The 26,368-nt window shown below is 51.3% G+C and overlaps 4 protein-coding genes and 1 non-coding gene across 5 annotated transcripts; 3 read left to right on the top strand and 2 right to left on the bottom strand.

Moving 5' to 3' along the window:
• Positions 1-2,690: 2,690 nt before the first annotated feature.
• Positions 2,691-3,101, top strand: CTHT_0010890 (uncharacterized protein; the record flags this gene model as incomplete). The annotated part of the gene is made up of 2 exons (XM_006691546.1): positions 2,691-3,009; positions 3,094-3,101. 2 exons carry the CDS (start codon positions 2,691-2,693, stop codon positions 3,099-3,101), a joined length of 327 nt encoding a protein of 108 aa, XP_006691609.1.
• A 5,137-nt stretch (positions 3,102-8,238) lies between these two features.
• CTHT_0010880 (uncharacterized protein) lies at positions 8,239-11,583 on the top strand (the record flags this gene model as incomplete). Its single annotated transcript, XM_006691545.1, has 1 exon — positions 8,239-11,583. The coding sequence occupies one exon, from the start codon at positions 8,239-8,241 to the stop codon at positions 11,581-11,583; it is 3,345 nt and encodes a 1,114-aa protein (XP_006691608.1).
• Positions 11,584-13,167: 1,584 nt separating this feature from the next.
• CTHT_0010870 (uncharacterized protein) lies at positions 13,168-15,867 on the bottom strand (the record flags this gene model as incomplete). Its single annotated transcript, XM_006691544.1, has 2 exons — positions 13,168-13,356; positions 13,423-15,867. 2 exons carry the CDS (start codon positions 15,865-15,867, stop codon positions 13,168-13,170), a joined length of 2,634 nt encoding a protein of 877 aa, XP_006691607.1.
• A 4,512-nt stretch (positions 15,868-20,379) lies between these two features.
• On the bottom strand, positions 20,380-21,895 carry CTHT_0010860 (hydrolase-like protein; the record flags this gene model as incomplete). Its single annotated transcript, XM_006691543.1, has 2 exons — positions 20,380-21,316; positions 21,369-21,895. The coding sequence occupies 2 exons, from the start codon at positions 21,893-21,895 to the stop codon at positions 20,380-20,382; spliced, it is 1,464 nt and encodes a 487-aa protein (XP_006691606.1).
• A 3,789-nt stretch (positions 21,896-25,684) lies between these two features.
• Positions 25,685-25,771, top strand: CTHT_0010850. Its single transcript is given in 2 exon segments — positions 25,685-25,724; positions 25,734-25,771. It is a non-coding gene; the product is annotated as a tRNA-Tyr (tRNA).
• Positions 25,772-26,368: the final 597 nt, after the last annotated feature.

Raw genomic sequence — 26,368 nt, 5'->3', positions numbered from 1 at the left:
ACTGAGCCTGCTTCATTGTTAGGTTGGAACAGTTGGCTTATTGTTGGCTGGATATCTGATTCAAAGGTGGTCTATCCCTGCCGTCTTAACTTTAACAATCCGCCATCAATGGTCTTCTTTAGAGACAACCAGCCGCAAACTGCTGGAATGCTGAGCTGAGTGGCTTATAAGGCTGAGACCAATGTTGATATATTTTTGTCTCTATGTCAGCTGGCCTCAGAACAGCGACCATATGGTGGCTGCCTCTCTGGTCTTTTCTGGCCGCAATATTTGGTCAGCCTAAGTTTAATGTGAACCGGGGGAGTGGTAACAGCCCTACTCTAAATGCTGACCTTGGGTGCTGACGGCAGGACGCCGCTTTGGCACGTGAGATAGACAGCCTGTGGTGAGGCTCTTGCAGTGGTCATTCTCACTGGCTCACCGGGATCTCCGATGCATCCTGAATTTGATGCGTTTTTGCCTCGAAGGCACCGAATCTGTGGTTTGTTAATGAAGATTGATGTCTGATTAAAGACCTGGACGTATGGCGTTCCTCTGGTCTCGAGTAATCGAGACTCGACGGTGATGACGTCAAGCTGCAGCTGTTGGTGAGCATGGCCACGATACCTGCAGCGGGACATGCATGATTATTCTACTGGACGAATATTGATCGAATATCATCCACTGAAAGGTCTTCTTCGCTCTGAGAAACCAAATGTCGCCTTTTCGAGTCATGGGTGTGTGCTAAGGCGACGCTCGAGGCATATCTGGGACGACTGTCCTCATATCTCATCACAGTGCAGCCCTTTCAACTAGCAGTCAGGCGCAAAAAATGGGCCCCCGGACAGCAGTTCCTTCGTGCAACAACCTTTCATGCCAACGCTTAATGGACAATTCCGGGAACCTGTGTCTTTAGCCGTGATTTTGTGGACGATTGATTTTCCTGTCGCATCAACCAGGTGAACCATGGCTGTTCGCTGGCCTGGTCATCTATTGTCCCTGGTGACAGATTTCTCATAAATCGGCCAGCTTCTGGCGATTGAGCCGTCATGGGGGTGCTGCCATATCATGAAGTCAAGGCGAATATTACCGGTTCTTAACCGCGGCAAAAAATAAGCCAAGTTGACAGCCATGTAACAAATCGACGAACCTAATTGCGATGAAAGATATGCCTTTGAGAGATAAGTCGCGGAGGGCACGAGGCCAAGACAGCCATGGCGATGGCTTCCCGTCGCCGGGTTATCCACTAGCATTGCCTCATGCAGCTGGGATCGACCTGGGTTGAGAGCCCAGGGACATGGTACGGTACCCTTGACTCCCATGGTTTGGGTCCCTTAATTGCCGTTGTATCTCTCCCCGGAGGTGGCTGACCTGTATTCCTTTGACTGCAAGCCTTAATAAATTGTCAAATGTCTACATTTGTAACCTCAAACTTTCAATAACTCTCTGGTCCTCTCCGCGAAGACTGTGTCATGATAATTTGCTGTAGTGCAAGACATGATATTAGACAAGCCTCTACGGTCTGTTCGTGACTTGCCGTGCGGTCCAGCTCAAGACAGCGCTTTCCTTGATCTGTGTCTTCTGCCTCTTGTCTTGACCGGCACAGTCTCACCGAACCGATTTCTCGGGACCTCGATCCGCAGCTGCGGGCTGCAGGCTAGACTACAGCGCTGATGATGGCTGCGACAGCCGAAGTCACCCACTGCTGCTCCCTATGTGCCGGCCCCTCGCTGAGGCTGGCTGGCTATGACATGGACGTTGATTGGTAAGGCATACTCTCCAGAGTGCTGTCTTGTAGCGGCTCCCTCAGTGGGATATGGGGAGTAGTATACTCCAACTTATTCTGTTCCATCGTGTTGCTCTGTGCTAACTGCCCTACTAAGTGCCAATAGCAGGCAACTAATGAGGACATCGTCCAATAACTGGGGATATCTCTTAGTCCTAGCCTTCACTTCCCTGTTCACGAGAGGGCCACATTGGACTTATACTAGATAGTCATCAAATTTTGTTAATCCTTTATCGAAATGACCAATTAACCTAACACACGCACGCGGCAGACTACGCAGCAGCGTTGGATTTCCTTTGCTGCCTGGGATTCTGACAAGAGAACGCTTTTCCTGAGGTTTTATCACTTCGAAGACGACCTTATCCCTCCGGCCACACCTCTACAATCTCTTACACAATGCTGATCAATCGCTACACACTCCCTAAAAACTACACTTTCTTCAATTCCATTAAAGTGTTTTCCCATGCGACATCTGGTCAATGACGTAGCTTACGAGGCGCATCATAAGCTTCCCCACCCCCGACCTGGCTGCACTGCCCGGCATTTTTGACCCCAATCCCTCGGTCAGTTTAGTTTCTGCGGCCCAGAATCGAAGCTATCCTGTCAGAGGCCTGACTCCAACCCGGTTTTGTCCTCCTGGTCAGGGGGCTATATTGAATCGAGTGCATTGTGCATCCTATTGGAAGGCGCTCTCAGGCCTACCAACATCGTAGTGTCAAGGTAGGTATAGAGCCGGATAATCTTGTTCAGATCGAGGATATAAACCCCTCAAGCTGCTCGCGTCGATCACGGTTTCTGGATGATCAGGCTCATCAGAACAACATCGATAAGTTCGCTGAATTTTCAACACAAAGTAACCAACAAGTAACTCCAAGGCAGTCAAGCTAAATCAACGAGACCAGTAAGCTCGCGCAGAAACCATCCAATGACCTCATCTCACACGAAGAACCTTCCTCACTACTTCCTCTTCCGCATTCCCCTCTTTGGGACCTGCTTCAAAGACTGGAACACTCAGCTGGACTGGGACTCAACCGACGACCTCCTCAAGGACAACGGCTTCGGCCTCGACCACAGCTTCGGCTTCTGCCCCATGCTCCTGCCACCTCGCCCCGGTCCCCGTCCTCCACCGACCCCTCCTCCAAACCCGCGGCCTGGTCCCCTACCTCCGCGCCCGCCAAATCCCCCTCCGACTCCCCCACCAAGCCCGCCTAGGAGGAGTGCAGCTTTCGGGTTGATGATTGCAGGTATATCACATTGAAGCACTGGCTCAGTCTTCAACTGCATTGCTCAAATTGCGTGAAAGGAAGACTGACACATATGATTCACAGCTTATTAATTGCAAGCATGCCTGTGACATGACACAAGCAAGCAACTGGCCTTACTGTCTCCGATTCTCCACCTTGTGACTTCGCGTTTGGATAGATCATTCCAACCCACAGTACTCATTTATCTTCACCCTTACCCGCTCCGGAATGTAGATTTCATTTGTCTGAGTTCTTTTAGTCCTTCACGAGCCTTTTTAACCGCGTGTTAGCCACATCTGGTCTTGTTGACTTCTTAAACAACGGATGGACAAAAGCGGAGAATCTCAGGGGCACTTTGGCCCCTTTCGGCTGCCCTGGCAACCACTGCCAGTATGTCAGCAAGCCATGGTGGGGTGATATACAGACGGTTGGGTGATAAAGTTTGTTTGTTAGTTTGCTTGCTTGATTAGACTCAACTTCTGGTCAACTGAACGATTCACCCACATTCTTTTCTTTCCATTGCCAAACATTGAGCTGTGACACCTTGATTCCGATGTCACTGCAGTGCACAACACACTTGGCCATGCACCGCCACCCCCACAGCTAACAAGCCACACGTGGCACAGGAACGGAGCTGGGTAACACTTATAGTTGGGGGTGGCCGTTCATCCGAACGGCACGATGGTTTTAAGATGGATCAGACTTTCAAATCCTCTGACTGGTCACCTATTACAAAGCCACGTGCTGCATGGATCTTGCATCAGGTCTTGTCAAAGTCCCTCTCTCTGGCTGTGTTGCTCATTCAATCGAGCTCTGCGTTTCGGCACGGACTGCGGATTGATTAGGATGTGATCCATAAGACTGGAACTGTCGGTGTTGCGTGGATGTTGTGGAGATCGGTTGGGCTTCTGTGCAAGTTGGCGTTGAATCCCTGTGCTGAAGAATGGGTCAAGGCTTGCAGTGCAGCTCAGAACTTGTCCAATGTTTAGTGAGCAATGTTTTGTGTACGAAAATTAAGATGTTACATATGTGCAATAGGAGAGCTGCGAGAGCATCAAGATTGTGACAGTGAGCTTAGTGGTTGTTCGATAGTGTTGGACCGTGTCAATAGCATGGGTAATGCCCCTATGGATAGATCAGAGACGGACGATTTACTCGTCCACAAAGACTTGCATTGAGACTATGCTTTTGGAGCCTAGACATTAGCCCCCAGTTAATCTGTTGCTCCTTTCCCAGACATACGGAACGTGACTATGTCTGGACATTGAGCGGCGAAGACATGGTGTTTATAGCTATCCTTACCAGGCTGCCGGGCTCTTCATCTTAGAGCAAGGTAAGTTGAGATGTTAAACTGCTGAATTTTGCAGTTGTCTTATCAGGGCCCTGGCTCATAGTGAGTGACTGCTTCGATATCTTACATTCTGCTTCCAGACTCGCTATGCCCCCATCCCGCAATCTGTTGGCTGACACTTTGCATCGCCGAGTTAAATATTGTAGTTTGGGATCTCAGAAACCGCCAGATATCCACGCTGCATCTAGCTATCGCATCGAGGAAATAGATCGCTAAGCTTTGCCACCACGCTTCCTCTAAGCTTCGGGTGAACCGTTCCCCTCGGCCACAGAGTTGCAACGAACCCACTTGGAACGGGCTGAGCTTTTGGTCTCTGCGGAGTTAGATGCTTTCGCATAACACGATTAGGCAGCAGCTACACGGTTCTAAGTTCAAGATACTACGCGACTGACTCCCGACTTACCGCTTAGGAAGAGTGGGATTTCATACACTTTCCCACACGACCACAGTTTAAGGTTGCATATAGGAAGCATCTTAAAATTCAGATAAGCAGTCGGCTTCCTCAGCCGTCTGATGAAGATGACTACCGGCCTAATATTAGGCCGCTTGCGTACAGATCGTATAAGGGGATGCATGGACTTAGGACTGGCCAACTGTTGGCTGTGATACGTCGTGTCTTGGGAGTTGTTAGTAATCAGGCGTCGTTAATAGTGAACAGAAGCCATTAGGTGGGGATGTAAAGCTGGATATAAGGTACAATTAAGACTGATATCGTCAAATTTACCTGTCTTGAGAGTGCAGTCAATTCAGTCTTTGTCCAGGAGCAATATGACTGAAGAGACAGTGGCTGCAATGGGAGAAATGGCATTTAGCATATTGGACATGGTTCTTGAAGAAAACAGATCTTACGGAAAGATTGGCTGGGGCCGCCGGGGAAGAATCAGAGAGAGATTTACCACATAGTTTGACAACTACGTTAAAGAGCGATAACCCATTCCCGGCACACAGATTCTCCTCACAAGAGTTTAAACCATGGTGATGACAGCGTCTTTAAGCATTTGGGCTTCCATACTACATGTATTCAGGAGCGGTTGATCAAATCCAGCTTTGCTCTCCGACCCAAGCTGAGTCTCAAGCGCGCAACAACAATCCCATCGCACTATCCCAAACTTCAGATTTACGTGGATCTATTCAACTTACTGACAACCTTCTGATCCCCAGCTTCAACCAACCGGATACAATAGCTTTTCCCAACAAAAAATCCCCAGAATCATCGAGGACGAAATGGAAACAACTATCCATAAAATTGTAACAACAGCCACCCCTTCTGCAGCAGAGATGGGAACTCCTGGAGGGCAACTGGTCCATAAGTTCCTAGTTCGAATTTAGCAGATTTAAGCCATCAACCTCGATGGTGAGCCCTTAGCTAAGCCTTATTGTTGGGGCGGCAAAATGCTCCGGAGCAGGTTAAAGCACATTAGCGCAGAGGTTGTCCTCGAACTAACTGTTTATCAGGATGAGGACAACACTTGCTGCAGCAGGTGACTACGGGGAGAGAGAGAATTTAGGTCGAGGATATCACGTTATCGTACACTACCATCGGAAAATATCTGGCGCGCTGGACGGGCTGAGGTCGCTCAGACTGAAAAGCAAGGAGAAGGGGTTTGTTGATTGCTCCTTGACGCTGCTTTGGGTCCAAGATAAGTGCTTATCCTGAATCCTACCTGCCCTCTTTATCTCAATTGACAAATCCCAAACCATTCAGGCATTCCAAGCCCGGGAATCTCCAGGGGCAACTTCCCGTCAATCCACTCCACTGGTTCATTCATCGCTGTCCAATGGATCAAACACTGGCTTTCACAATTCCTCTCGGGACAAAAAGACCTGCAGCCCTCTACCCTCAAATCAATATCTCAACCTCGTGACGCAGCTTCTCAATCTTAGAAGCAGTCCGTCAGAACCCATCTTCCTCTATGAAGCACAACCTGAAGAGAAAGGTTAATATATCTGCCTTTCCTACTGCTGGGGCAACCCCACGCAACCATTCATCAAAAACATCCCCTCAACACTCGCCCTCCACAAAACCTCCAAAGCACTCGTCTTCCCTTCCAAAGGCCTCCATCAAGGCAATCGAAGTTCGTTGAGCGCCGCAAACTCGCTAACTCTGGATCGACGTACTCTGCATCATCCAAGGCTCCATCAACAACGAGGATTGTAAGCATGAATCTTCCCGTAAGGCATCCATCCTCGCAACTCATGCATCACGCTCTCCGCGTCTTGTGTGAGTTCCCCTCATGAAGGACTCTTCTGCAACCCCGGGAGAGGCGAACAAATCGGGTGCGTGAGGATCCGGAAAATACCGTACTATACACCATTTTTCTGCGCAGGAGATTGGACGGAGCCGAATAATGCTTTCGCCATAGTGTGGACGTTCCAAGGGCGTATGCTAGATCCTAAGGTCCTACACTCTGGGAGGGAGGAGATCCTATGGGATTGTTTCGAGCTGCATGATTGTGAGTGTGGAGGATGACCGGATCCGTCTGATTGTGACCAGGAAGCGATGAAAGTGCTGTTCTGCTCCTCTATTTATCCACTTGCTACTTTCTGGTCGGGAATGGTGCTGTATCGTCCGCGGTACTGGGAGCGTTGGGCTAAGGTCGTGAATTCAAGAACAATGTGGTACCGTGTGGTTGATGGCCATGCGCCGTTGAGGTTGGCGAGAGTGGTAAGTTGCCGGCTATAGCGGGATTGGCGGATGAGATGAAACAGCATAGAGGAGCAGATATCTTGCTGGGTTGTAGGAGGACTCGATCATGACGGATATGCGCTGGTATCGGGATCCAACAGGACGAACTGGCGAAAGCTTTGCTCTCGCGCCTGGAAGTCCGAGACCCGGGTGTAACGCGGCATTTGATATGGGATCATCCGCCTCAATAGCGCCAAGATGGTCCTGGGCTTCTGTCGAAGGTCAATGTCCTGGGAAAGAAGGTTGATACCAATCTTCCAGGACCCCGACGAGGGCTATTATCGGCTCAGTCTTACCAAGGGAGTCTGTAGTCTGACAGCCACAGAAGGAGTTGTTCAAGTTGAATGCTGTCCTGTACCACTCAGATACGACAGAAATAAGGTGTTTCGGTGCGATCTAGTCATGACAAGCTGGTGTTGTGAGAATGGACTTTCATGTCTGCAATGGCAGGTTTGGGTATGATATCCAGCTGGAGAGTTACACTGAATGAGGATGGCAAGTATTGATTGATCTCGATGTCCGTTTTGAATTTGCCACGTAACTTTCTACAATTCAAAAGCGTCCATTTGCACTTCTTAGTCGTCATTCCTGGTAAGAGAACTCCATGACGCGTGTTGGGTTTGATGAGGGGGAGGTACCGCGTTGACAGGATGCCCCTGAAGGAGTTTCGGATGAGCCTGGTCGATTGCTGAGAAAAACGCTGAAACGGAGAAGACAAAAGGTTAGAATTTCCAGATTATTGTTGAATTAACAGCGTAATTTGAAAGCATTTGGTCCGTGATGGATGTTGAAGAAAGTCGTTGAAGCAATCATGGATAGGAGATCAACGGCCCTCCTGTGTAAGAGAGTGCTGTGTATTCTGTAATGACGGTAACATACAGCCCGCTGATCAGCTCGTGGATAAGAGGACCCTTGCCAATAGAATGCCTGATAAGCCGCTGATAACGGCGGGTCAAGGTGCCTGGGCACAAAAAAAAACAGGTCGAGGGGCGAGGCCCAAGACTGCCACTTCTCATCCAACCCTCCCATCCTTTCTGTCGTCGGTTATCGACGACACATTGCTTTTCTCATTCACAGGGTGTTGAAAGGTCCGGGAACTCCTGAGAATTTCTGGATTATTGCTCTCAGGAGTATCGCAACACCCGTTTTCAGCCCGGCTAATTAAACGATTACTTGTAGTAGCAACGGCGACATGGTGGTCCCCATCACGGTCGCCGACGGCGTGGCCCCTCCTCCCGCCCCTGAGGACGTCGCCGCCATCCTCAACGTCGTCTTCACTGCGAAGACATCCAATCAATCCATTGATGCCTGCTATGCTCTTTGCGAGCTGCTCCTGAGCTCGGTCGGCTTCCGCGGCCTGTACACCTACCGCATCCTCGACGAGATCAAGAAGGCCGCTGCCGACAAGAAAAGTGGTTTCCGTCGCGAGGGCGCCCAGAACCTTCTTGGTGCCCTATTCGAGCGCTTCCCACCACGTCAGCCCGTCTCTGAGGTCATCTTCTTGCTGAAAGATGGCGGTCTTCTGGGGTGCGCGCTCGATGCGCTCGCTGACAAGGGCGCTGTCGTTCGTGATGCCGCCCAGTACGGCATCGATGCGCTGGTCACCAACCTCAGCATTGAAGCTCAGCTTGCTGGCTTGCTACCCGCACTGATTGAGTACATCAAGAAGTCCGGCGGCAAGTGGCAGGGTGTCGTTGGTGCGTTGAAGTTGATGCAGAAGATGGCCGATAAAGCCAAGGCTGTCATCGGCAGCACCAAGGAGCAGGCCCAAGAGCAGGACTTCTTACGCGAGGCCATGGGCGCGAAGCTGGCTGGTCTGATCCCGATTGTTGAGAATGCCATGCTGGATATGAAGTCTGAGGTCGAGAAGCAGGCCGTCAGGACCATGACGTCGCTTACCACCCTGCTCTCCAACGACGATGTCGCCCCCCGTATTCCGCTACTCATCGACACCATGCACCATCCCTCGCCGCAGGCTCTCCAGAAGGCTATTCATGCCCTGTCACAGACGACCTTCGTCGCTGTCGTCACCTCGCCCGTTCTGGCCTTACTGACGCCCTTTCTCGAGCGCTCGCTGAACAACCCGACTACCCCACAGGAAGTCTTACGCCAGACCGTTGTGATCACCGAGAACCTGACCAAGCTGGTCCACGACCCGATCGAGGCCCGTACCTTCCTGCCAAAGCTGCAGCCCGGCATCAAGAGCGTCGTGGACCGCGCTTCGCTTCCCGAAGTACGTGAGCTGGCCACGCGTGCTCTGGAGGTCATGGACAAGGCTATGGCAGGTGACAAGGCGGCGCTTGTTGAGCGCACTGCTGCTGAAGATGTAGCTAAGGTACTAGATACTGAGATCAAGAATCGGGGAGGTGTCGTTGATACCGACACTTTCCACATGGTTCGCCCTTATATCTGCGAGATGGTCAGCGAGGACGTCAACCACCGCCAGCTGGATCGCATCCAGGCTCGCATCATACCCTATCTGCAAGGGCTCAATGCTGCTGCTGATGCTGTCGCTGCTGCGGTTCACAAGTTTTATGTCGAGGAGGACCACCGCAAGTATGGCGAGCCTGAAAAAGAAGATGATGGCGAGATCGAAATCGTCAACGCCGACTTCTCGCTGGCCTATGGCGGTATGCTCCTTCTGTCACACACAAACCTGCGCTTGCTCAAGGGCCACCGTTATGGCTTGTGCGGTCGCAATGGCGCTGGCAAGTCAACTCTGATGAAGAGCATTGCTGCTGGCAAGCTTGAGGGTTTCCCTCCTCAGGATGTGCTGCGCACTTGCTATGTTGAGCATAACCAGGGTGAAGATGCCGATATCAGCATCCTCGAGTACGTGTCGAAAGATCCCCTTATTGCCGAGGAGGATAAGGCGCGTATTTCCGACGTCCTAGAGGAGTTCGGCTTCACCTCTGGTCCGGAGGGCAGGCAGTCGCAGAAGGTCGGCTCTTTGTCCGGTGGTTGGAAGATGAAGCTGGCTCTGGCCCGTGCCATGCTGCAACGCGCTGATGTGCTACTGCTCGACGAACCTACCAACCATCTCGACGTCTCCAACATCAAGTGGCTTGAGAACTACCTCAAGACGCATACTGAAATCACCAGTCTGATCGTCTCCCACGACTCCTCCTTTCTCGACAACGTGACCACTGATATCTACCACTACGAGCCGAATAAGAAGCTTTCACACTACAAGGGCAATCTTGCCGCCTTCGTCAAGCAGCGCCCCGAGGCCAAGAGCTACTACACCCTGACCGCGTCCAATGTGCAGCTCAAGTTCCCCCCTCCTGGCATCCTCACCGGCGTCAAGTCTCAGACCCGTGCTATCATCCGCATGACCAACGTCTCGTACACCTACCCCGGCGCACCGAAGCCTTCGCTCAGCGACGTCTCCTGCCAGCTGTCACTTTCCTCGCGCGTGGCTATCATCGGCCCTAACGGTGCTGGCAAATCGACGCTAATCAAGCTGCTGACAGGCGAGTTGATCCCGACCTCGGGCAAGGTCGAGAAGCACCCCAACCTGCGTATCGGCTACATCAAGCAGCATGCCTTGGAGCACGTGGAGATGCATCTTGAGAAGACTCCTAACCAATACCTCCAGTGGCGCTATGCCCACGGTGACGATCGCGAAGTCCACCTCAAGCAGACCCGTATCCTTTCCGAGCAGGACCGCGCTCAGATGGAAAAGTGGATCGATCTCCCCGATGGGAAGGGTAAGCGCCAGGTCGAGGCTCTCGTCGGCCGTCAAAAGTACAAGAAGACCTTCCAGTACGAAGTCAAGTGGCGTGGCTGGTTGCCGAAGCACAACACCATGGTCTCACGTGAGACACTTCTCGAGTGGGGCTTCACCAAACTCGTGCAAGAATTTGACGACCACGAAGCTTCCCGCGAGGGATTGGGTTATCGCGAGCTTCAACCTAGTGCAATTGCCAAACACTTCGAGGATTTGGGCCTAGACCCCGAAATCGCGAACCACAACGAAATCGGCTCACTCTCTGGAGGCCAAAAAGTCAAGGTCGTCATCGCCGGCACGATGTGGAACAACCCGCACCTCCTCGTCCTCGACGAGCCGACTAACTTCCTAGACCGTGACTCCCTCGGCGGCTTGGCCGTCGCCATCCGCGACTTCAAGGGAGGGGTGGTGATGATCTCCCACAACGAAGAATTTGTCGGCGCCCTCGCCACTGAGCAATGGCATGTGCGTGATGGCAAGGTAACCAACCGCATCAGCACGAATGTTGCACTTGACCGGTTCGAAGATGTCGCGTCTTCTGGCACGGCGACCCCAGCACAGCCGGGAACCAGCGTCGCTAATAGTGCGGTTAACTCGGATGTAGAGAATAATGCGGGTAGTGGTGCGGCTACGCCGGCGGGGATTACGGAGGAGAGTATGGCGTTTAAGGCGAAGAAGAAGAAGAAAAAGTTGACGAAGAGGGAATTGAAGGAACGGGAGGTGAGGAGAAGGTTGAGGCATATCGAGTGGTTGAGCAGTCCAAAGGGAACGCCTAGGCCCCCGGATACGGATGATGAGGAGGAATAAGTCAGTTTGTGGGAAGTGAAAAGTTTGGCTTGAGCGAGCGAGTACTTTTTAATGTTGGGTTTGTGTTCTGCAGGAGCCCATGTTTGGTTCAAAGTTCGCATTTGCTTGTCTGGGATAGAAAGGCATGGTCGGTATAGAGGGCGTTTAGTTTGGGCAAAAGCTGCATAGACGGATGGGTAATAGACTTGTTCGGACTCTCATTTACGCTCTTCCTTGATCAAGAAACTTCCTTGTGATGGATTGCAATGTCGGTAATGCACGTTGCAATAGGATTTGTCATCATCGATCACTGTGCTAACTTGTCAATCGGCGTGGGAAGTTTCGAGATATCGTTCCTCTAGGATATACTTCTGGGTATATCAGCCACTGGACAGCCATCTATCGACACATACGACCATACCTGCTGGAAAACTCGGGATCCCGTCCGCTCTCCCATAGATAAGCCAGCAAGGGCAGGGTTAGTACTCAGGTCGGTGACGACTGGGGAATCCCCTGTGTTGTATGTTTTTGCGTGATACACTTTTCGTATCTCAACTGTGACAATTACACAACCTCCTGAGATGGGTTCGAGGGTAGTAACCAGGTTGTAGAACCAGAGGGATTAGGGTCCTCACACAGTATTGTATTGTGGCTTACTGCGGTCACCAGTTGTTGGTTGACCACTTATTTAATTGCTGACTGACGAAGTCCTCATCGTAGTTCTGAAAATGAGAGATTCTATATACATATTTATGCTCGAGGACCGTTGGTGTGCCTGCCCTGCATTCGGATTATCATCGTCTAAGCTCACGATTCTCGTCGAGGCTAGAGGTCGATTTATCGGTGGTTCTTGGCGTGGATAATCTTTCCATGCCTCTGATTGTCTGTCTCAATGCCCCACTTAGTACTTTCCTATTGGTCCTTCTTCCACTGTTGCGGGGCGGCTGCTGGTCCGCATCTGGGCCGTAACATCAACCCCGCGGTTTCTTCCATAAAAAAGCGTTCCGTGTTTTCTTTTTGATGCCATTTGAGGTTTGAACAGATACGTTGAGGAATGTGTGATGACTGCTTATGAAGGGATTATGTGATATTAAGGGAACAATATGGAGAAAGAATTAGAAAGAATTGACTAAAAGAAAGTCCCAATGACAACAAGCTTATGGAATCATAACCATTGCACACCATCCAGGACATACAACTAATAGCCATTACCACTAACTAGGTCTGATCTGACGTAATATGATATATGTAAAATGTCCAACTATCCTGCTGACATTGCGAAAACAGCATGATAACCTCAACCGGCCTCTATCCACATGCCTCTCAAACTGGCTTCTCCAAAGATAACCCAAGGAACCAACAAAAAGGGAACCATGACATGAGCGGTGTTATCACAATCGGGGAGACTGACGGAATGGCAGGTATGCTATCTCTCCAATCAAGCGCAAGAGGGGAGGAGTATAAGTAGGGAATGTATCCAAAAAGAACGCTGCGCTGCTGCCTTTGAACCATGCAATTGCTATCAGGCAAAGTATGTCAACGCAACAGAATGCAGATGAAAAATAGGAAGAGTCCAAACTCGATATATCCACCTCGCGGCAGTATTTACCACGAAAATGTCATCAACGCGGGGTTCAGGGCAATCGGGAGCAACAAATGCGAAGCTGCAACAGTCGCCATGGGCAAGATGGCCACGAAGTCGGTGATGTGCCAGCTGTACGGGATGAACGGGGCCGTGGCGAGGATGATCATGCCGACGATAAAGGCCATGGAAAAGAGCATTGAGAATTTGAACTGTAAACGGCACCATTAGCACTGACTTCTTAATGTTTTGGGATCAGAAAAAAGGGAGAAACAAACCTTCCGCAACACCTTTGGCACCTCAATGAAGAAATTCGAGAACTCGACCTCCTTCGCGGTCGCACCCCACTGCATGTCGATCTCGAACATGTGGGCCAACAGCGCCTGCGAGATGTGCAGCGACAAGCCACCGAGGAAGATGGCTAGCATGATAGTCCACTTGAAGTTCTCGTACAGCGCATACAGGATGCTCCGCTCACCAACACGATAGCGCATGACAGCAAGAGCGATGTTACCCAGGCCGTTGAAGACAAGGATGATCGAGAACCAGACCTGCCACGAGTCGAGGTAGTACTTGTCAAGGTAGCCGTTGAACCAGCCCATGAGGAAGTAGTTGACCGAAGTCATGATCCAGGCGGCGCCGATGGCGTAGTAAGTTCCGATATACGAGATGACCGTGACCTTGGAAGTGAAGCGGATGTTCGAGAACAAAAACCGGCGGAAGAGAGGAGTGAACGGTCCTTTCCACAGCCACGTCCTGATGGGGTGGAACAGAAGCTCATTACAGCCGTACGCGTACTTCTCCCAACGTGCAAGTTCGTCGTACACTGTCAACGACACACCCTCTTTGAAGCCATCACCGGCCCAGGCTGCCAAGCGGATAATGTACCCATTGCACTGCAAGCGCAGGGACATATCGAAGTCTTCGGACACGTGGCTTTCCGACCAGAACTTCTCGTAGCCGTCCTCATCCACATATGAAACCTGTTGAATGGCGGACCAGCGAAGGATAGCGTTGTGGCCAACGAAAGGGGCGACGTCGCCATTCGAAACTGTGTAACGGATAGCGCTGTAGATAAGGTTGGTGAAGAAGGTGATGCCGTTCTCAAAGTACGTGTGGACGACCTGCATGACGCCGGAAGAAAACTGCATGATACCGACGTCGGGGGAGAGCTCCATCTCGGAGACGGCATCCAGCAAGCAGTCGGCCGGGACACGAGTGTCAGAGTCGATGAGCAGGATGTAATCACCAATGCGGATATTGCCGTCCGCCCAAGCACGACCATCCTCCTCGAGCACTTCCTTCAGCGCCTTCTCATAGGCTTGCGCTTCGTCATGTTGTGTCCACTCAGGGCCACGTTCAATCTGCGCAAGCTTGTCCTCAACCTTGCACGAAATCATCAGGGCAAAGTTCATATTGCTAGCCTTCTTGAACTTGCCACGGCGCTTGAACCCATTCTCACCATCCTTTGGCCTGGCTACCCAGCCGATGCTGTGGTCGGCATAGAACTCGATACGCGCACGACGTTCTTCCTCCGAGATCAGCTGCAGACCGTCGTCATTGATGAACAGATTGGCCGAGCCTCCCTGAAGTTCGTATGTCGACATGGCCTGCTTGATGGACTTGACGGTCGGGGCAATGACAGTCTGCAGACCTTCCTTGTAGACGGGGCATTGGATCGTGACGTGCGGCAGCACAGCCGAGCGCAACCGCGGCGGCGGCTTTGCCGAGTAGAACTTAGAGTTGATGGTGAGCTGGCGGATGGGACCAAAAATCTGTGCCAAGCAACCGACAATGACCTGGCAGAAGAAAAGCGTGAAGAAGATCTGCACAGGAGCCAGCGCAAGCAGCGCCAACCGGACATAGTTACCGTCGACTGACACCTCGATGGCCAGCTGCCGGCCAGCCGCACCAATCGAAACCGTCACCAGAATCAGCGTCAGGGTGACTAGGTATGTGTTCATCAAATGCACCGGCCTCTTCTCAGGCTTAATCTCGCCACTCTCCTCATCAATCTCGGGCTCACCGCGGCCAGTAGCCTTCTCGTCTTCTTCGTCACCCTCGGTGCCAGCACGCCACACTAACTGCATCAGCTCCGACTCAATAGCCTTTGCGCGCTGAACCAGATGAAGCGCGTCGTCGTCCCATACCACCAGAAGACCTTCCGAAGCGATGAACGCGGCGAACTGATGTTTCCTTGCCCTCGGCAAATCGTCGATAGTAGGCAGAATTTGAACCCGCAGGCCGTTTGTCAGCGGCACATCGACTGCATCTGGAGACCACTGCAGGAACGTCTTGATGACTCTTGAGTTGACTGTCATGGCACACTGGACATTAAGAGCCGCGCAGGCCATCGCAAATGGTGAGCTGCCCAGCTGCGGTGGGCAAGCCATGTAGTGGCCTCTCGATTTGCGAAGCAACACGCCCTCAATCTCACCGCTACCATCAGACACCCAGAGGTTGGCGCATTGTTGCTGGTAGAGATAGTTGACCATAACCTCGTGTTTGATGTCGTCCAATATGAAGGAGCTGTTATTAGACCGCGTCGAGCGGCCTGACAGCGACTGTGGTCGTGAGCCATACCTAGGCGTAGGAGGCTGCAGCACCGAAGTAGGTCTACTAGACGGCTCTGGCGTTGGATTTGGTGACTGTGTTTGATATGGTGTCTGCGCGGCCTCGGTGGCCGGTGAGCCCGTGGCCTTGAAGTAACTCCCGACTCCCATTGTGGGAGCTGTCTATGACTCCTCAGGTCCAACTGCGAAAGTGTCGAACTAAAATATACTCAAGCTGAACACGCTGAACACTATCCACAGTCAGCGACAACTTGAAAACTGAATTTTTCTCTGTGTGACTTTAACTGCTCCTCGCAGTCACCCACTCGTCTGCCGTCCCAGTTCGCAAGGCACATGAGCTACCCAATTCGGAAGCATACCTATAGAATCGATGGTGTCACTGCGGCTTGTCTATGTGGTGTGATTTTCACCAACAATGAGAACCGCTTGGGTCGTGGGCTGCCGACTCTTCAGCAAGTAGCGATATCGTTCAAAGCGAAAAACTCCTACTATCTGTCGTAGCGAATGGACGGCTTCGGCAGCGCTCGAAGCCAGAGAGAGGCGAGGCCCGCAGACGTTGGGCGATCAGCGTGTTCCGACCTTCAATGCTTGCGGGGCGGTGATCGTCGTCGCTTGCTGAGGATCGACTCGGTTCAGCGGCGGCCAAAGAAGGAACGGATGAACGAGACGCTCGACGAAGAGGAACAAAATTTCCTCGGAGCCGGTGTGTCTCATGCCGTGCCCCCTTACCCTTATGGTCTCTGTCAGTCCTGCCCTGCGACCTGCGAACCCTCGAGCCTGGAGTGAATGATTGATAGTTTGCTGAACGAAATTCCGAAAGGAGGAGGACAGGAAGGCGAACGGCAGGGGAGGGGAAGATCAAAAAGAGTGGCGCCGCCAGCCCGGACGCTCTGGCAGGCTCTGGGGCTCGCCGGCTGCGACGCCATGCAATCCCGGCGCTGCTGTGGGTTGTGTTAGCCATTGGCTTCAGCTCGGGGCTAGCAAAATGCCCTGACAAGGTTGGATCCCATGTGCTTGGCGAGAAGCTTGGGTGGGAGTGAGAGACAGGGGTGAGCTTTACGCGCGGATATGCTTGGGATTAGGTGCTGTCGCCGTCACCATGACTTGTGATATTTACACGTATCAGCGTACTGATGTTTTGCTTCTGTAAGTTACGGAGGTGGGGCGTAATGGCATGCGGCTGATAGCAGGCTGCTAAATGCAAGCCACACTAAAAGAAAGCGTCCAGAAACAAAGCTAATCAAAAAACTGGTGGCGGCGTTGAGGCTGTTTGTTCGGTGACGACGAGCGTCGAAGCATACTGGATATATGATGGAGAAACATCAAACATTCCACATTTAATTAAAGAAAATTCGAGACATGGTGATACCTTGGATTGTTGTATAAAAACTTGAGGCGGTACCCTATTAATTCCCAAAGTCTCCTGGCATCACCATTCAGCTTCTGCCTTATTGAGCGGGTTACATGGTGCATCGTTTTGAGATCGACAGGAACCTCGAGCTCGCATCCGGTAGCTTCAGGAGTCGATTATCTGGATCAGCATCTTGGATGGGGTGGGATAATCTCGGCCCTGAGACTTCTCCGATGGTCATTGGGACATAAGATGGCTGTAATCCGGCTGTTATCGGATTTCTATCGACCGCGATAGACATTATTGGTAAGTGGTCGTGAACGCATGTGGCATGCAGATTGGGAGGGAAATGTTCGGTTGGAGAGACCAAAGTTTGTCCTTCGAAAATTTTCCACCTTACTGGCCACTGCTTTCTTTGTTAGACGACCATATCCGTTAGGCTGAGCTGGGGCCGGGAAGATATGATAGCAACATTCGTGTTGACGGTCAGTGCTGTGAAGAATTCCATCGCATCCCAGGTATTTTCGTTGCCTGTTAAGATTCTCAAGTTGTGAAGCTGCCTGTCGAACTGGAAGTTGTGTGGGTCTTGGAGCACACTGGTGCCTGACGATCTGCTCCTTTTTTCCTTCTCCCGCGATCCGTGGCCAGTTCCCAGTTCTGCTCCTGCTGTTGTTGGGTAATGCTTGGAAAAAGTCTCACTGGGTCAAACTCGGCCGCGGTGTGCCCAGAACGTGTCTCTTCAGCTCCATGTTACCACGCGACTTGTGGATACTGAAATTTCCGAAGGCGAGAGCAACAACCAGCATCTTGCCAGTCAAAAAGGTTTGCCCCGCTTCCACTCTTGAAAGCAGCTTAGATAGAGGCAGAGATACACAAGGTCAACATTCCCTTGGAAAAAAAAAAATAACAAAACCCACCAGCCCTACGTGTCGGCTCATCCGGATCGAACAACCAGGTCAGCGTCAGCACGTTATCTCGTTACGCTGTCTTACAGTATTTACGGATTACTGTAGCTTTGAAATTTCAATGGCTGAAAGATGCTAGTAATTTACAGGCCCAAACCAGTAAAGTTCGAAGCGATGGTGTGCAAGCCGGCGTTTCTTTGCGCCCCACCAAAGGCCCCATTGTAATCGGCCAAGGACGCCCGCTACATCCCGATCTCACTCCAAGACGGAACAGTGCGCTGAGCTTTCTGTTCTTGTGTTCTCAAGTTCTTCAGAGATCTCCAGCTCCCGAATGCCCATGGGTTGAAACAGAGCTGCCCACCATAACCACATACGCAGTGTTGTAACAATAGAACGTAAACTTACACTTAGGCCAACCTTGGTTTGCCGCCAAGGTCGATGAAAGGGCTGTAAGACATGTTTTATCTCTGGGTGGCATCACGAGTCAAAAGTTCTGGTGCTTATCCTAAGTCAAATGCCGTCTAGAAACTCTTTTTCTGGTGAAGGAAGCTCAATTGCAAGAATTTTGCTCAAGACGCGCACATAACGTGCATTATCAGGCGACCGGCTTGTCGCAGAGAAACTTGAAAAAAATACGAATGCGGTCACAACATCTTTACAGCAGCCTGCATCATCCATCACGATCATTCATTGGTGAACCAAAAATAGCCCCACGCGGGACCGTCATCCATCTTTCAGATTCCGGGAACGCTAGCTCTCTGTTGTCATGAAAATCGGACACGTCCAACCGCATTTTTGAACTGTGAGAACTTGGAGCGAAGGAACTCTATGATGTAGCTTTACGTGCTCGTTGTCTTCATGAAATCAGAGTTTTAAGGAATTCCTGTTTGTGTAGGATGCTGTGTTGGCGGGGTCCATGGCCACTGATATTGCTCATCCAACGTTCTTGCAGCCATGCATCGACAAGTCTTACCTCTCACTGTCCTGTCATGCATGATCTGCCATTATCTTCATTAGTTGGATAGCCAAAAAAACACGACGGGCCGAGACCTCCCCACTCCGAGGGGAGGGCTGAACTCTGCTCGAGGAGAGCAGGACGCGGGTTACACATTGGCTATCACAGTCCCGATGCCGAGCGGCGGCTGTCGGTCTGAGTCAACCTTCCCTTCATCACAGCGCCAAATCATAATAGATGCCAGTGTAGAGACCGAGTGAAGCTGCACCGAGCGAGGCTGCACCGAGCGAGGCTGCACCGAGCGCCGAGACATTTTATGTTCACCACTCACAGCTAACACAGATTAATTGGGTGCAACTCCCCTCCCGTTCAGCCTTGACTCGGACCTTCAGCAAGAAGCCGAATGTAGGTTACGAGCAGAGTCGTAAACAAACCCATAGTCCTACACGGTCGGCAAGTTACTTCAATAAGACTTCCACAACCGTGCATCCCAGCTCAGCCTTCCCCGGGTTTCACTCAGCTGTCCTCGAGAAGCTGGGCCCAGGAACTCAAAAGTTTGGTCTGGAGGGAATCGACTTAATACATGTATTGAGATGGGACTTGGCGGGCTCTTTCTTCCCAAACTCCAACCCGATGCTTCTCCACCAGAATCACGAGAGTGCGGAGAAGAGGAGCTTTGTTTCAGGTTCTGGACGGAATTGAGTTTTTGAGATCGGGCTTCGACGCAGTCTTATTGTAGCTTTTCACCGGAGCCAAAACTTGCTCACTCTCATGATGTGTGCACCAATGGTAAACACAATGGAATAGATTAGGTATGGAGGGTAACCCTGGCTCTACCCTCGCGAGTGACTTCCCGTCTTGGGCTGCAGCGCAAGAGCACGGCCATGACCAGGCGGCCAGCTGCGTCGCCGACCATGTGTCCTGGGTCACATCGCATCGAGGTGTACATACTGTGTATGGAGGGAGAAGGAGGGGGAAGCCAAAAAGGATGCATGGCCGAATACATTCTATTGAATTTTCTATCTTGGCTCAGTGTTGAATGTCAGGAAATCTGCCCTGCCCTTTTGCGTCCTGCTATCTGCACTTGGTGTGATGCATGTCAGAGGTTTTGTGTTAGTTTGCCACTTCCAGATGGCGGGTAGATCACTCCTACTGTCGGCAAAACCGCAATACGATCGTGTCTAGCATTTCGATGAGTGCCTACAAAAGTGTCTGATCATATTAATGTTCACCCCGATATTTATGAAATCCAAGGCTGAAACATACTGCCCAGCTATTATACCCTATTGGTAAAGGAAAAACTCAAAATGAGGGATACCAGCATCTGATACTATCTCAAGCAAACCATTCTTGCGCTCTGTCCTAAGTACTATGGAAAACATAGCCGAAACTAGACATTAGAAGATGTACCCAAGTCCAGCACACACATACCAAAAATCACTACCTATCCCTTAAAGATCCTCATCTCCATCACACTGCTGCATCATAACAACCCGGGTAATCTCCATCTGCGGGTTGGTCCAAGTAGGCAACCAACGATCCTTCGCCAGCCAAAAGTCCTTCCTAGCATTCGGAGAACCATCTAACCACGGCTTGCCATGTGCACCATCCTGGAACCAACCGTTGGTGCCGCCCACGGCCACGTTTAGAATCAAGTAAAACGGCTGGTCAAACGGGGTGTTGTATCTCCCCGTCTTGGCCCAGATGTCCTCCAAACGAGTACCGTTGGCATCTTGGTTGGGGAAGTTGCCCCGCTGCCACATCGGCTCGTCAAAGTTAACATACATGACCTGGAGCAGCCTAGTGTTCACATACGTGAACATGTACTTCTGCGACCACTCCAGCCCGAAGGTATGGAACTTATCCGAATACGTTGTGTGCAGCGCCCGCCGCTTAACATTGGTCCTCCACCAGCCGTCATTGGCCGGGTTAGGACCCCAATGCAGAGTCGAGGAAATGATATCATTGCCGCCCTGCGGGTGCGAGTAATTGTTACCGCGAGACTCCATGATATCAATTTCGCCCGAGCGCGGCCACGCACCGTACGTGTCCTTGACCGGCATCATCCAGATGGCGGGCCACAGCCAGTCGCCTTTGGGCAGCTTGGCGGTAACCTCAACGCGGCCGTACTTGATGCTAGCGCCCTTGCGTGTGTGGATGCGGCCGGAGGTGACGGGAGGGACGATGGTAGCATTGCCAGCGGTAGTGTTGGTCCAGGCAATGCAGTTGGCGGGGTTAGTCGACGTGCAAGTGCCATCCTTGAGTAGGTCGATCTTGTAGTCTTTCTGCATGAGCGCGTCGTCTTGGGGCATCGCGCGGATGATAAGCTTGCCGTCTTGCACGAAGACGTTTTGGTCGCCGCCTGTGGTCATTTCAAATTCGCCGTTGCTGGTGTCGTTAGCTTGTGCATAGCAGGTAGTTTCCTTGGGGTAGTGCTTACCCAAACCCGTTGACCTGCACCTCTTTCGTCCAAATCGCCGGATCCAGCCCATTCTGAAACGTCTCGTCCAGCACGAGACAGTACTTGTGATGCACGACACTCTTGATACCGTCCCACACCAACAACCCCGAGAGACCCAACCCTATGAAAATGCCCAGAATAGGTAGAATCGTAACCCACTTCTCCTTAGGATCCTTATTCTTCAACCACGGCTTCTCAACCTCTCCCTTCTTTACTCTCCTGGAGTGGAAGTACCTAGGCACATTATCGTACCTGGGCCCTCCAATAACTGACGCCGACCCAATACTGCTGGCCGGACGCGATACTGATGGGCTGGAGAAGGGGTTCGCTGTAGCACCGCCGGGAATCTTCTCGTTCTCGCGATTCGAGGCGCGCGATTCAACGCCGTCGGAAAAGGGGTCGCGCCCGGCGCCTTCTGAATTCGTAGGGGAGCCAGGGCGCTGAGGGATTGTCGATTCCGGCGGCGCCGGGTTACCGCCGGTTTGGTCGTCACGGTTGCTGTGCATGTTGACGGTTGAATGGGGAACGGAGGGACGGCAGCTTTGCCAGCTACGCTGCTGGGACTTGGAAGTGAGGGGACGAGCAGTCGATCAGATAGACACGGGCCGTGGTGATGACGGCGACCTGTCGCTCTGTTATGCCGGTAAGACAGATGATGACAGACAAGCAGACAGAGGCGGCCTGTGAGTTCTGCCTGGAAGCACGATGCAACCAGGACCCAATCGCTCGGGACCACTACCTGGGTACAGTTCGGTAGGGTTCAGGTGAATAACGAGCGTCGTCGCCGTGGGCTGTAGGTAGGGTTCCCCAGAGATCAGGGACGACTGCTGTTACGCAGGTCGTTGGCCGGGCCGAAAGCAACGAATGACAGGCTCGGCAGGCTGAATGCGACCTGATCTGAGGTCAGAAAACGAGAGAGACTATCAGAGACCAGCAATGGCGTCAGTGGCAGAGAATGGATCCCAAGTGCCGACATTTTGAGTTTTGGCTCCAGCTGCTGTACTGCTGTTCTGCCAGCGTTACAGTACCTTCGAGATGGTTTGTAACTTACGCTCTGCGTCTCCAGACTTCTTACACCGCGGTGTAGCAACGCCAAGTCCCTAACATGGGTGCACCTGAATGGTTGAGGAGGCCAAGAATGAAAATTCAATGAAAGCAGGAAACGAGGGTAACGAACAAATGGTAGCGAATGGTCTCTGCGTGCTAGGGTCATAACTCGTTTCTTCTACTGTGCAGATTGGACAACAGCACTTTGCTATACATTAAACGAAGAAAAAATTCCATCACATGTCTCATTTTGTGTTTCTCAGTGCTGTGTTCTTCCAGCTGCCGTTACCATAACGCCGCGGTATGGTTGAAGTCAGAGCTCATCACTGCAGGGGTCACACCTGGCCTGTTCCGCACCGACAACCCTTTAGTCCCACCTTGACTTTTTCGAAGAGTGCTTCTAGAAAACGCTAAGCAGTTCTTCATTTTATCGGGGAACTGGAGGATTGCTTTTCCTTCAAACTTTGTCCATTGCTCGCGAGCGTAAATGAAGCAGCTCTCATCGGCTTCTGCTTATATCCTCTTCTTTCTCTTCAAGGAGCAGATCTCTTCAGCTGCAAACCTGCAATAAAACTGGATTTCATAACCTATTCAGGTTAACGGACCGCCTGGGCAGCTGAATGATTGTTGCTGTGCTGTCAGGTTGCTCACAGTATGTACAAGTAACATTTTCTTGGTTTTCTTGGTGTTCTTGTGCTCAACCAACCAACAGCCTCGACGGCCCGGCTACAGGCCCCACACCGCTGCCGCAAAGCTGGTGCCGGCAGACCCCTGAGCGGCTGGGCGGCTGGGCGGCTGGGCGCCACAACAGATGCAAACCAAGAATGCAACTCTGGACTTCAAGTTCCCCAAGCAGCTAATCCGTATCTGATTTCCTTGGATGGATGCTCGTTTGTCCCAGAGGTTGCCGATCAACCGCGGAGAGCTCACAAAACTTGCATGAGTGCCGTATCTCTCAACCCTGAGTTCGCTCTGAGCAGGCTCTTCTTGGACCGTCCCCTTCAACACACGTACTTGGAGCGGCCCTCCCGACAGTCCATCTCCTCTCCAGGTTCTTCGTCGCTCTCGCCCGCTGAGCAAGCTGAACATCAGCAGCGCTTGCCGATGTGACCCCTGTGCTGCAGAATTCGATAATTCCTGGTGCCGTCGTTTGTATTTTCGTCAGGTCTCCTGCTTAGCGTTAGCAACCGTAATTTTGCTTCCAATAGTCTAGCGGGCTTTTTTTTCCACTATCTCCATTGCGCTTGGCCTTTCCAGCTGGTTCGACCGTTTGCACTCCATAGGCTCACCGGAAGAGCCTTTCCTTTCCTGGTTAGAATCTCCGCGCTTTCACTGGTTCTGGTGTCCCGTGTAGCCGCACAAGCCACACATCTGGCCGCCGTTTCAGGGACAGCCCTACTTTCAGCTCAGCGTAAGTACCGTACGAAGAAAACTTTCATCTGTACTAACATGTAATACAATACTGATACACTGGTACGGTTATTACCACCGGGATTACCGACCCCCTGATGGAGTCATCACGCACTTCGATGATACGGACCCAGCCGTCCTCTGGCGTCCCAGCCGAAGTCGGCTACCATTGCATCGCCATCAGATTCTTTCGAAACCCGAGAGCCAGGATTTCCTCGTCGTCGATCTTCCGACGGGCGTAATTATTAACAACTTTAAGGCTGAACCACGTGGAGCGGAAAAAAACACCATCGAAGCGAGCTGGTCAAGCTTCGCTGTGGATGCCACGATGACACCGTCGATCGACGGCCGGTAACATTTATTATCTTTACGGCTTCAACAGTGGGAAGCAAGTAAGATCTTGGTTTCCTTGGCTGTTGTCAACTAGCCACGCCAAGCCGGTCAGAACTCGGTGGGATTCTCGCTTCCTAGAGAACAGCATTGCCACGATTGTCCCCTCCCTTCTTTCTCCGTCTCAGCCGCCAACGCCCTCGCACATCCAAGCCACCACCATTGATGTGATATCCAGAGTTAACCACTGCGATTTTGTGACCTTATCTTTCAAGATTCTGAGTGTCATTTGTTGCGGTCAGGTGGCCCTACAAGCCCTATCCGACTCCGATGAAGCGCAGCCTGTGCATCGAAACACAAGAGATTCACCGAAATTCAGAAGCCAGCATCTCGCGTCATTCTTTACTAATAAACAGGTCTCTATCTGATCATAGTTAGCTATAGAGGCCGATAGAGACTTCCCCTGCTGCCAAGCGTCCCGCCGACCGCCAATTGTTGCTGTCCAGGCCTAGACCTTCGTGCATGCGCTTCACACCCTTGACGGCGCCTATTTTGCCTGAAAGTGGATTCACGCTTGTCTTTCAGCGCGGATGGTCCAGCTCGGGTGGTCAAGGGTGTGATGAGTCGAATCTTCAAGGTGGAAAGTCCACTCGGTGTCGAGTTGTTAACTTGCCAGTTGTTACCCTTCGCTGAGATGGGGCAGAAGTTTGTGAGATGTGCTGGACTTGAATTTGCAACGGCATCCCGCCGGTCCGTTATGTCCTGGTATCACTGGATGAGTGTCTCAGACAGACCGCGTGCGTGGCAACGGCATTGACACCGCTAGATTGGTGCTGTTTCAGTGATGTTGGACATTGCTGCGATTGATAACCCACCGCTAGCTAGTTGTCGCAGAGCTCATCCTTTGGACTGTCACCTATCTTTCGGGCAGTGATCGGATGTCGCAGTCTTCACTGGTACATGGGCTTAAACCCCTATCTTTTGCCTATCTCACATCGATGCCTAGTATGGGGGAGGGTAGCAATGACCATCAAGACCTACTGTGTACAGTAGTATGTGACTTTGACACTAGCTCCACAGCGTGCACTGTAGTTGGAGATAGTCTCTGGAAGATATCTGCTGAAATCAGGGGAAAAGTCTAACCGCCAAGTTGACTCTCTAGCAAAACATAATTGCAGCGCAAAGGTTCCCTGCGACCATGTGAGCGACGTTGAGTTTAATGTGGGTCGCATCTTGATTGGAAGGATGTAAGCACGATCTTATAGGGTTCTCTTGCCGTGGCGCCTCTGCAGAACAAGCAGCGAACGTCGTCGCCACACGCAACGAGCAACAGTATAACAAAACAAGGATAGGCCAACATTATCGGCAAACGAAGCCCTGAAGTCAAGCCTTTGTGAAGTGCTCGAGTAGCGCTTCGCGATCAGGTTGAATTACCAACTGCTTAAGTACCCCCTTTCAATACTTTATTTAGTAAAATTTCAACGCAAACTGCAAACAACCAATTAGAGCCCCTTGTGGTGTAGTTGGCTATCACGTTCGGCTGTAAGCGATTTACTGATACCGAAAGGTCACCGGCTCGATTCCGGTCGAGGGGACTCAGTTTTTATATTTTTTGCTTGTTCTAAGTCTTGCCCTTTTTCATGTTTCTTCATTAACTTTCCACAATAAAGATGATGCACTAAAAATATGTTTATGAATCCTTTGCTGCTCTTCACTTCGAGGTTCCAGGCTCCCCCTTATCTGGCACTGGTGGACAGACTGCCACTTGCTTCTTCAGAGCTCAATAATGTCAATTGTTTAATCGTGCTATGTTACCAAATTGAGCACTTTCTTAATCATATTGTTCTTAATCTGAATCTCAATGGTACATCGCCAAGCGCATTGCTCCAAATTTTCGGAATTTCACTCACATATGTCTGGGGACAACTAGTGATCCTTCCTTGATATAATAGCTTGTTGGAATTGGTTCCTCGTGTTTTCCATCCTTATCCTCTTTTATTCCATACTGCTTCCAACGGAATTATTAAGTTCAAGAGAAATAAGCCCCCTTTCTTGTTAAGGTTGCATGTTCCTCTCTGATCCCGATTGATGCATTTCAATCTACGTTCACAAGCTTATAGATGTCAAGCTTTCCAACAGGTCGCTTTTGCTTTAATACCTAACGCTAATAAGTCTCTGTCATCGGGTTGTCG

Source organism: Thermochaetoides thermophila (assembly GCF_000221225.1).
Source record: "Thermochaetoides thermophila DSM 1495 unplaced genomic scaffold scf7180000011814, whole genome shotgun sequence".
Taxonomy (NCBI): domain Eukaryota; kingdom Fungi; phylum Ascomycota; class Sordariomycetes; order Sordariales; family Chaetomiaceae; genus Thermochaetoides; species Thermochaetoides thermophila.
Note: the sequence above shows the minus strand (reverse complement) of the source record. Positions and strands in the feature narration are given on the sequence as shown.